We start from the raw sequence: 12,193 nt of genomic DNA on the forward strand, positions 1-12,193 counted from the left end.
ATATACACACCTGATGTGGTATGTAATGAATTCATTTTAATTTCCTGCAAGAGCACACCAGCACGTATATTGTTTCCTTTAAGTTCCCGTAAACAAGGGTTTATCATAAAATATGTCCTGCTCTGGCAGAGTGTGAATAGTTTAGATTAACAGTGCGGATTCTACAATGTTGTGGAACAACAGATGCTTCTTGAATTCCTGTAATGACTATCAGAAAGTGGGACTGGCTATTAAAGCCACAAGGGAATTTGCTGCTCTCATCGACTGATAAATAAGCAGGAGCATACACACACTCGAACAAGAGAGAGAGAGAGAGAGACGGAGAGAAAAAGAGAGAGAAGGAGGATAGAGCAAGAGTGGGAAGAAGCCTAGATCACAGTAATAATTAGTCGTATTTATGATTTTGTCTCCTCCCTTTTTCTGCCTGCTTGATGGATTCCTGTCACAGAAAAGGCACTCTATTTACACTAGCGTTGAATACATATGAGGTCCATCCCCAAACCGTCCAAAACTGATCTTAATCTGATCACAATGCATCTTGTGGGTGTTTACACCTGGCTTTTCCCCCCCTGTGTCATCAAGGTGGTTTTAATGCAAACAAATGAAAATCAAATGTGATCTAATAAAATGCATGTTGTAAAAAGCCAGGCTCTTGCTGAACATGACGCACAACTTGGTGCCCTTATTTAATATAAACCTTTTACAATTTCCTTTAGGGTCAAAATGGTTCACTCTATATCTATAGGTATCTGAAATATCCCCGGTATTAATAAATATAAATATAAGGTTCAGTTTAAACACTGATGCTGCATGTTTTTCAAAATATCACAATATAATTAGATATATTGTGGGAAAAGTTTTATTCTCTAGAATTCTTTTGCACACAATATACTCACTGATTCAAACGAAACATAGAACTAACCTAGTTTCTGAGAGTTAGTTTCCCCTTTAGTTAGTTAAGTGGAATCATATGTCTTGACTCTGTTTGATTGTCATATTGTGACAGTGAGATGAGTCTGTCAGCGTCATCAGACAGGCTAAGCTTTCAGTGACACAGCTTGACGGGGCTATTAACCCCTACCGTAGGATTTAAACTAAACCAGATGGGGAGCTGTTTGTGCTTCTTTGCCAACCCCCATCTCTCTGTGTGTGGGTGGGGGGTGTCAAGAAGTGAGACTTGATAATGGAGGGTGGACGGCAAAAGTGTGATCATGCCAAATGTCTGTCGGTGGGGTCCACTCCCGGTGATTAATGATGTTTGTTCGGCTGCCTTAGTGTGAATCACGCGGCCATTTACACAGAAGCGGCGACAAGCCGAGATGTTTCTGACACACCTCTATTCATATGTTTTGTGTTGACCTAAAGTAGTCCAATTAAGGCCTTCCTTAAGACAGGAAGCCGAGGGTCAGTGTTTTATCTTATCTGTTCCTGTTCCTGCACATAAAGTGGTGACCAGTGTGGTGGTAAAAATGATAGGACATGGAACAAGTTCAGCTGTGTGCATTTTAATGTAATTTTTTTTTTTTTATCTTGTCAGGTTTATATATAAGCACATTTATTCCAAATGATTCTTTATATTTCTTCTGTGCCAATACATCCTCTCCCTGTTTATTATGCTTTAAGAGCACAATATCCCAATGTCTTCATGCTAAGCAATCAACTAGCTCGATTGAACAGTGATTTTCAAACAAGGCTGCTTAATCCTAGGACACTGCAGTTCCATGTACAACTGCTAGCGGAACTACAGACCTTGCACGCAATGCAGACACTCATTAAAGCCAAGGTTGAACCCTGCTTTGTTTGATGGCTCTGCTTCTTCAGTTTTATATTTCATGTTGTGAGACAATGCCAAAAACATTACAGAATCCCTGCGTGATGATGCATTACCAATTTTGACTGTAAATGTTAATGTAGTTAATGTAATGTTCAGCCCTGGCCTTAATCAGTATCAGCGATCAACCACTTCATATGAAAGATGATCAGCGGTTAGTATTACCCTCAGAAACACAAAGTCCATCTCTAATATCAGTCTCTACCTCCTCTCTCTGCAGTCTCTGCTGTAGGATTAGTTGGCAGTGTCTGTGCAGTGTCATCATTAGATCATTAAATTCTCTGTGACATCCCAGCATTTGTAAACTATTGGTTCACAAATGATCATTTTAAAAATTATAATTAAAATCTGGCTCCTTTTCACACACAAAATGTACACTCACACACACACCCACACTTACTTCAGTATACACGGGCCTCTATGCATTGTCCTACTTGTCAAAGTCTATGAAACCTGATAAGGCTGGAAGAGTACAGAGGCAAGGGCTGCAGGGGAATCGGCTGAGGGATGTTTGGCGTGTGTGTGTTTTCGGAGGGGGGCAGGAGGGGTGGCCACTTGCTTGGGGCCTGGGCTGGATCAGATAGAAGTGTGTGTGTGGGGATGGGGGTTGGATTAAGGGGCCCCCTGTCCCTCTGCAGAAGATTAATGAGTCCCTAAAATGTAGGGCCCCACCTTTGATATGAGGAGAATGACAGACAGTGGAAGGGAAGAGACAATGGAGAGACTGGAGAGCATCAGCAGGACATAAAGGGGAGAAAGAGAGGATGGGAGGGGGAGGAAATGGTGACTAGATAGAGGAAGAGGGAGAAACATAAGGTTTTTGAAAGGAGTGCTTAGCCTGAAAGCCTGTTGAGTAAAAATGGGAAAAATGTATGCAATTATGATTAAATTCATTAAAGCAAAGGACCATGGACTCCAAAATTATAATTTGCTTATTACCTTAAGTCACCCACCCAGACAGACATCCACACACTAAATTTAAGATATCATACAAGCAAAAAGTAAATATTCACTTACAGTAAAAAAAAACTAGTTACACAGTTAACTACCATATGATGTAACAAAGGATGGTTGCACAGTTAATCTTTTAGAGCCTCTTTACAAGACAGTCTTTAAGAGGGTTTGTTAAGATGGATTGTTCGTCCAAGAACCTTTAATTTAGGGTTAGATGTGGAACATGGAGAGAATGTTTGTACGGTTTGAACTTGCTGCAATATGCTTCTGCCTTTACACACAGATAACCACAGTTCAGAACCCACATGTTTCATAGATTATTCACCAGTTTAGGTTTAACCACAACAGTGTGGAATACAGATTTACTAATGTTGATTTTTACAGTAATAATTCCCTCAGTCTTGACAAAGAGCTGCAGTAAGAACATACAAACTGATCCACTATCTGTCCTGTCGCTGTCTGTAAACACTGGTTAGTGTGTTGCTTAATGCCTCTCATGATTCAAATCCAGTCTTTGACAAAAAAAAAAAAATAGATCCAATCCAACTGAGATTTTTTTTACTCATTACACCTTACTATTACTATTTACTATTAAACACTGTAAACACAAACGTTCATTGCCAGAAAATGAGAGGAGCCTTAATTACTCAATTATCCTAGGTTTTTAAACAACACATGAATGCAGAAAATATCTTAAGTTACATTTTAGTATCAGTAAATAGTGGTTTTGCAATTTCCCCCCCCAAAATGGAGTGGAGTCTTCAGTATGTTATTTCCAGTTACTTTCCTGCTGCACAGATGAGAATAGGGGCATGTATTGTGCTGAGGTAATGGTAAGAGAGGCATGTCCTGTTTGTGGACATTTTGTCTTTTGGCTCTCAGGAGGCTTGTTATTCCCCTTATGTGTGTTTATGACATCCTGCTGAATGCACTTCCTCTGTGTTTTTATGTGTTCTGCTGCTCCCCCACCCAAGCCCTCTACACTTTTATGGTGACCTACTAGAGATTTATATTAGAAAGACAAGAAGATCCTTCTGCTCCTGGTGTGCACTCTCCTACAGCATTGTTTAATTTCCGCAGACTGAGCAGTCGAGCACTTTGTACTCACTCTCTGGGTCTTTAGTTTTGTTCATGTAACCTATAAGGTTTTTGAGCCAATGAAATGGAACGGCTTTAATCAAACAAACACTGCATGTGGATCGCGGTCACATGTACATTTGGAGACCTTGCAATCATATGTAGGTTCTAGTTTCAGTCCGTGGGCATACCTATTTGTTACACAGTGTGGTGTTTCTTTATGTAGAGGGAATAACTAAAACGTGATGAGAGAGTGCATAGCGCCAGCACTCCAGGCTAAAGCCTACTGTAAATGTGGGTGTTGCTTCAAATGCCAGACACAGGCTGCAGTCTAATTAATGTCTTTACATCAACTGACTCATTAATCTTAATGCACGTAAAGAACTATTTTCACTTCAAGTAAAACAAATATCTTTGCTTTATTAATTGGATATTAACCTCTGGATATTAACCCACCTGGCATCAGGAACTACAGTTTGTATTTACTGAGAAGGTGGATAGAGAGTGGGGAAAGAAGACATGAATAATTTCTGCAGATTAGAAAGTGTATTCTCTCTCTTTTTAGAAATGATTTATAAAGCAAAGAAGAGACTGCACAATTTCTTACACTACAAATACAATGAATGTAATCAGATCCGGTGTGCGTGTGTGCGGTGTGCGTGTGCGTGTGTGCGGTGTGCGTGTGCGGTGTGCGTGTGCGGTGTGTGTGTCTGTGTGTGTGTGTGTGTGTGCGTGTGCGGTGTGTGTGCGTGTGCGGTGTGTGTGCGTGTGCGGTGTGTGTGCGTGTGCGGTGTGTGTGCGTGTGCGGTGTGTGTGCGTGTTCGGTGTGTGTGCGTGTTCGGTGTGTGTGCGTGTTCGGTGTGTGTGTTTGCTCCAGACGCTGACATGGTGCTGTCAGGCCGTGTGTTGGCTGACAGGGCTCTTTTAGCAGTAATCCAGACAAGCTGCCTCCTGCCCTTCTGTCTAAGCAAAGAACTGCTGCTATTTATGGATTTTTGGATTATAATTTGATTATAACCCTCCACAGGGTCTGCATAGGGGGTGCATACATAAAATTATGACTTTATAGAACTATGACTGGTGTCTTCACTGCAGAGACCCTGTTCATGAAATCATGTCCAGGGTGATGGTATGTTATTTTTTTTGTTGTTGTTGTTTTTTTGGATGCTACATGTGGGATTCTAAACCCCACTTTGATCACCAGTTTTTGTGCACACAGGTTGTGCTGCTGTGCCTGATTCCAAAAAGCAAAGTAAATTCTTTCTTATCTTCTTTAAAGGGACACACACAAAAAAAACTGCATCACAACATATTGTCAGCTTTGCCTGTAAAGGTTAATATGGTTAATGTAATGAATCCATGAATCGGGCTTAAATTCACAGATCTCTCTACCTCTAGTAGCAAACATGCCTACAAAGCTCTCCACATTGATATCTTACTATAAATTGTAACACCTGTTAAAAGAAAAAAAGAAAATACTGCATACACTTCTTACTTGTTATCAGGAAACAAAAACGTTCTTACCACAGTGTTCTTTCTAAATTAACAGTATACAATTTGTTGTTGGATGGGTAATTAATGCCAATTAATTATTAGTGTGTAGGTTTGCTCAGTCTGAATTCATTTTATGGTTTATCTTTGTACATAAGTAAATGCAGTATGAAGTAGCTATTGCTGTGAACCCTGATCCTAAAGTAGCTAGATATGCTAACCTATCATTCCAGCAGGCTGTTTTACTGAATTTAGGGCTAATTAGAGTATCCCAGACTAGCTAGTTTTCCCACACAGCACTTAAAACAAATGTTATTTTAATTTTGTAACATCTGTCCAAACATTTATTCGTCTGCTCTTACAATTTTTCTAATGGGAAATTCTGTTTCTGAAGCTGAGTTTGCCAGATAAAATGTAAACCTAAGAGTTGACCATTGAGCCAACCTATGCTGTCAACTTCTGAACATTTTTGTTTGATACAGATCAGTGCTTACTGGGTCTTGTGCAATCCCTTTAGCTTTCATATATCAACCAGGATGTCTGATCTGGTGTGAGACCATGAATTTCCTGTGCCCCCTTCTCCTTTCCTTTTACTGTGGCCCTACAGTAAGAAAGGCAATCATTGTTTAGACCCTGGCGTGGTATTTCCTTCATCCAGTCTGCATTGCAAGCTCTGCTATTGGTTCATTAGAGAGTAAAGGCCTCTTAATGTGGGCAGCTGTTTCCTCTATATATAGGGCAGGGGTCAGATCCACTGACCTGTTTTTTTTTACTAGCAGGATGGATGGAACGGGGGAAGGGAGAGGAGAGAAGAAGGAATAAAGTAAATGAAAATAACCTAAAGTATTGTCTTATTTTTTTTTCTTTAAACAGAAAACATGTAGGAAACTGAACTCCTCTTTTTTTTACGAGAAACATGTAGGAAACTGAACCTGGGAACTGTGCAGGTTTGTTTAGTTGCCCCTAAAGTCTTCTAGTTGCACTGAAATTTGTGTTTATGATTTAAAATGAAGTTTGACAGGTTGATAACTTTTTGTTTAAAATGCTAATGCGTTCAGACATTGTGTCTTGTTGTTTTCCTCTCCCTCCCAGGCTTGTTAGTTGTGACTGATTTGTTTAAGGCTTAGCAAGGTCAGGTCCTGTCTGCTCTAACCCAACTCTGTCTTTAGATGGAGGGGGCAGTTCTAATCACAGTGCTGCTCTGCCTCATGTCACAGCTCACTCTTTTGAACCATTACCCGTTCCTGTGATATCTTAATGCTTTCTCCCTTCTGTAGCAAAGGAGAGATGATCTTTTTTGTTTGCTTTAGCATTTAGGCTTATAAATGGCTCTTTCAATCACTTTCAAAGTTGATGTTCAAGGTTGTTAATGGAGAAAGTAGCAAATGGGTTTTCCACTATTTTGTAGCTAAATCGGTTTTACAGTTCTGGAACATACTACAGGGCCTCCCTTGACGCTACTGCTTCATGTCCCTTACTTTTGACCTGTTCCTAAATCCCTAGCACAGTGACCTAAAGTTAACCCTACGCTTGAGCCCGTTCACTGATCGTTTGATGAATGAGTAATGTCATCCCCAGCGTTAAATAACTCTCTTTCAAAGTAAAACCTTGCTCCTGCCTCCCCAGGGAGTGCTGGGCCCTGTCTTGGAAGCCTGCGGTTCTAAATCACTTCATGCTCTCTGGGTAAATGAACACGTCATGCCTATTGGCATACTCCTGAGAGGGGCTTCAGAGGTAAATGAAGGCTTGTGCTCCTGTTAAATCCCTACAGAAACACAGCTCAGATTCATCTGCCTGATGAAAGAATAGGGTTGAATATCATGGTTTGATCTTCAGAGATCCGTACATTACTGTCTGCGTTAGATTTATTTCAGAGATACCTGCAGGTCACGTTTCATGCTAGTCACCCACATGCAAGAAAACAGACATTTGTTAAAGTGCTTGCACTTGTGGTGAATTGCCTCTAATGTCAGTAGCATTTCTATCAGTTAAAATGTCTTGTGGCTGTAACTAGGGCTGTGACGATAATTTTATTACCGCAATACCGCGGTTATGGGACGTCACCGCGGTGATGAGCTCATTACCGTCATTACCGCATTTTTTTATGGCTGTCAAATCTGATTGACTGCGTTTTGAGCGGTAGTAAAATGCTCCATATAAGCACAACTGTGGTGAATTCAGTATTAATATGTCAAGTGTAAGTCCTACACTATAGGGCTGTGCAATATATCAAATATATTTTGATCGCGATAGATATTGGTGTCAAACGATCTCAAAATTCATAATATCGAATATAAAATTTTTTGTCATTTATCTGTGCTGCCGCTGCACTGGCGCGGCGGCGAATGGGTTAAGCAAAACGCGGTGCGTGGTACTCATTGAGGTCAGAACAGCTCTGGAGTCTCCTGCTCACTTCGTCTCCATTGAGGCTGCTGAAGAGAGTGAAGATTAGCAGCACTAATATTGGCTCGGAAATGGAAGCTACAGGGCAGGCTCAGTAAGTTGAGAAAAAAGGAAGAAAAAGACTCAGAACAGAAGAGAATCATCTGCAAGTTTTGCCGGAAAGTGGTGTCTGCACCTCTCGCCAACACATCAAACTAATTCACCCACCTCAAGGTAAACCATAGAGCCATGTAAGGTGTTCCGTGGTCACATTTTGAGAAAGTAAAATATATTAATTCATTGTCTGGCTGTTGGCTGTTCTGCGTGAGCACCGCGGAGAACGCGCGGCATTGCGCCTCAGTCTTGGGAAAAATAGTAAGGTTGGTTGAAGTGTAGTTCAAACAGCAAAGCAATGATATAAAACGATAACCACCATCTTTACTGAAATGTTGTTATCTGACCAAGTCTGAGGTAAAATGCGCTGCGCCTTGTCTCTTTCACAGCACGCGGAACTGAGTTCAGAACCGCTACAAATATAACCATATAAAACTCAGTTCAGATAAATAAACTTCAGATGAGTAAGGACACGTAAAGTGAAACAAAAATTGTCAAACATAAAGGACAGGTTTCTATTATTTTAAAATGGAACTAATGTCTTTTTTTTGGTCGGTTGTCTCTTGCGAGCCGATTTCTTAACGTCACGACATTTTAATCAACATATTATATGACGCGGGTCCCGTCAGGATATCTTGCGGCACAGACAGAACTGAATTGTTATTGGCGGGAACAGGAGTTTAATCAATCCAGAGGATGTGGGAGCACATTAATAAATAGTTAAGAAAATTGTAATAATCACGCAGTGATTCTCATGCACGCAACAAAAAAACCCTAAGCACAAAAAAGGAGCGGAGAATGGACCGACACGCACACACACACACCGATTTTTTTTTTTTTGTAATGTGGTAAGAAACGTGACCGCACTATTCAGCGCGGTTTTAATAAATATTTTTTTTTATTTTAAGCACTAAATGTAATTTATTAAATTTATTTAGGACCGCGGGGCAGGTGCGGCAAAACTGTGTATGTGGCGGGCTGATGCGGGATTAAAAGGTTTTTTTTTGCGGAACGGTAACGGGACAAAAAAGAAATGATGTCTGAATTAATTTCCTCCAATCAAATATAATTTAACATGGTTTAAGAATATAAAATAATTTATAAACAAACGAAATATTTAATATTGAGCTAATAGCCCAAGTGCAAAAATACAAAATCTGTAATACTCTGCACTGCACAATTCAAACGAAATAGCCGTAACGCAGCTGCGCTCCTGCCCTGCGATGCAGCCGAAGCCTGGTGTGAGGCAGCAGAAATTCTGGGGTGAAAACTACATAACTACACAACATAAGGAGACATAATGCACTCCAAATATTCAGGAGGGAAGTGAAATAAATGATACTGTACAGATATAATCTGTATCTAGTAGATATTTAATGAGAAATAAGAAGAGTGTGAATAAAAAAAAACAGACGCCTATCACAGACTTCTTGAGCCTTGAGCCCGAACGGCCCGAGGAAAGGGGTGAGAAATATATTTTTTTCGGGGCCGGGGGTCAGTGGAAAATTTTGCTGTGGATTAATTCGTCTTTTTTTTTTAAACGAATATTAGAATATTCGCTACCAATTACTGCCGAATATCCTGAGCTCAAAACCGCTATTCGGGCCAGCCCTAAAATAGATCTATGGATGGAGAAGGGGGAGGCGGACAAGCTCCTCCTTCAAAAAGTCTGCTCGGAAAAAGACAGGTTAGCTGTACAATGACGAATTATACAGGCAGCATATGTTCACTTGTTATGCTGTATTTATGGTTTATGTAGAGGTTGTGTGTAGGCTGTATGGTTTGAAGAATAAAGATCTGTTACCAATAAATTTGTGGTGTTTTTTTTTTTTTTTGGGGGGGGGGGGGGGGGGGGTGTTTTGGGGTCTCGCGGTTAACCGCAATATTGCGGTGATGCGTCAGTTTTTTACCGCGGTTATAAAAAATCAATACCGCCCCAGCCCTAGCTGTAACTGCATGAGACTCCTTAGTGTTTGTTTGCACTGGCTGATTTTATATGTTCTGTATATTGAGCAATGATAATATTATAGTAGTAGTGTGAAGTAGTGAACTTTTTTTTGTGAAAAAAATCATATAGCAGTAAAATCACATCTCAAACATTAAATATATTGTAGTTAGTATCTTTAGCTGTACTGGCAGTTGTCTGGATGTACATGTATAAATAAGAGACACAGACCTAACCTCAGTCTATTCATATCTGCCCCACACACATTAATTGGTTTTATTTAGGGAGATTGGGGATAGAACTAAGTATCATGCTTCTCTTGCATCTCTCTCTCTTTCTCTCTCTCTCTCTCTCTCTCTCTCTCTCTCACACACATCTCCCTCCTTCTTCCCCCACACACACACTTACTAGGCTAAACGAGTGTGTGTGAATGTGGACTTAGCGGACACAATCCCTCCAAATGAGCTTCATTACATGTGCCTATCCACGCGTCCCCCTGCTGCTAGCACTTGTGGATTAAAAACCTGCCCCAATCGGCTGGGTGGGGCGCGTAACATCAGGTCTTGCAGTGAACCTTTTAATTAATGCCTTGAATGGCTTCTTATGGCATTACCTCTTCCCTTCTGACAGCCACTTTCTTATTTAGCACTCCAATGCACTTACAGTGCAGGCCATTTGTTGTTGGACAGTAACACAATTTTGTTTTGTTGCTTTTGCAGCACTGTGACACTATAGTCAGTGTTTCACCTCAAATGCATTGTGCAGAATTATCTGGATTTTTTTTAATTAGGTAAACCAGTTTTCATTGTTTTGTTTTTTTGTGGAATTAGGACTTTTCCTAATTTCATGGGACCAGATGAAACCATGCCACAAACTGGACAAATGAACTTTTATATTCATATTCAAACCAAATCAAATGCTGCCTACCTGAAATCTTGCCAGTATGAGATCTGTTCAATCTCAGACCAATTATTGCATGCTAGTCATAAGCACTGAATTTATTTTCTCTCCAAAATTATCTGTTCATACAGCTCTGTACGGATTATGTACTTAAAGGGAAACAGCTCTGCATAATCGATTATATAAATCAAAATATTTTTTATTGTAAATGCAACCTTTACAATAAAAATATTCCATGTGTATATACATTAGTAAGGCCCTCTGGGTACTGCCTACAGTATTGTAATTACATGCTATGATGTCTAGAGATAAAGGTACATTCCCTTTTGGAGGACAAAATATCCATGTTATTTTTGCTCTTTGTGCACATGGTACATTAGCCAACTACTTCACATCTATGATGGAGGCCCCATACCCACCAAACCTCCATTTACCTAGTATTACTGCTTTTAGAATAGAAGCACACAACCTAACCTGTTTTTTCTTCCCCCTTTAGGTACACCTGTGAATCGGATCCCCATCATGGCCAAGCAAGTCTTGGACCTCTATAAGCTCTACAAACTTGTTACAGAGAAAGGAGGACTGGTAGAAGTGATCAATAAGAAAATTTGGAGAGAGATCACCAAAGGCCTGAATCTGCCCACCTCCATCACCAGTGCAGCCTTCACCCTCCGCACACAGTAAGGATGCAAAGCATGTTGACTGAAGCATGATATTGCTTGAATTTGTGCAGTATACTGATCTGTGTTCTTGTGTTTCACCTGTAGATATATGAAGTACCTCTACCCGTATGAATGTGAGAAGAAAGGGCTCAGCTCTCCTGGTGAGCTACAAGCTGCCATTGACAGTAACCGCAGAGAGGGTCGTCGCCCTGGCTACAGTAATAGCCTTTACCGCTTTTCTCCCTCCCCCAGTGGCGGCGCCCCACACCTCCTCTCTCCTCCCAAAATGCACCTGCCAGCGTCTGGACACAACGGCTTGCAGAGCACACCTACTCCAGCCCTTAAGAAAGCAACAGGTAATCACATCTTGTTTAACATGCTGGGAAAACGCTTATTATTTTACTCCAAACTATTTCAGCAGACAGGCTGCATTTAAAGTCCCAGCCAAAACAATACAAAAATTTAATTTCCTTGGATGATATTGAATGTTATATCAAACGTATAAGGCTGGATGTGAGTGATGGAAATGACAGAACAGCTTAAAAACACTAATCAAACTTTGAAGAACATGGTTGATGTCCCTGTAAAATAACCTTTCCTATCTACATATATAACATATAGTATAGTACAGCATCTCCTAGTTAACATTAAAGGTCAACAACTATGACAAAATATGCAGATTATTTATTTGTTATTGGAAAGCCACTGATGTAGCATTCTATGTACACATATCTTAAGTGCCCAAAAGATAAAGATTTTAAACAATTAAAAAGAAAACACTGCTTTGCTTTCCTTTAAGGAATGAAAATGCATACTCTACAGTTTTCAGTTCATTAT

General features: G+C 40.3%; 1 protein-coding gene across 2 annotated transcripts in view; it reads left to right on the forward strand.

Moving 5' to 3' along the window:
* The window catches only part of arid3b (AT rich interactive domain 3B (BRIGHT-like)), a 28,192-nt gene that overhangs the window by 11,966 nt on the left and 4,033 nt on the right, over window positions 1-12,193 (forward strand). For both annotated transcript variants that reach the window (XM_022672275.2, XM_007246595.4), the window contains 2 exons: window positions 11,191-11,374; window positions 11,462-11,712. In XM_022672275.2, the coding sequence (XP_022527996.1) occupies window positions 11,191-11,374; window positions 11,462-11,712 (435 nt within the window). The remainder of the gene's footprint in view (window positions 1-11,190; window positions 11,375-11,461; window positions 11,713-12,193) is intronic.

Source organism: Astyanax mexicanus, chromosome 2 (genome assembly GCF_023375975.1).
Source record: "Astyanax mexicanus isolate ESR-SI-001 chromosome 2, AstMex3_surface, whole genome shotgun sequence".
Lineage (NCBI taxonomy): Eukaryota > Metazoa > Chordata > Actinopteri > Characiformes > Acestrorhamphidae > Astyanax > Astyanax mexicanus.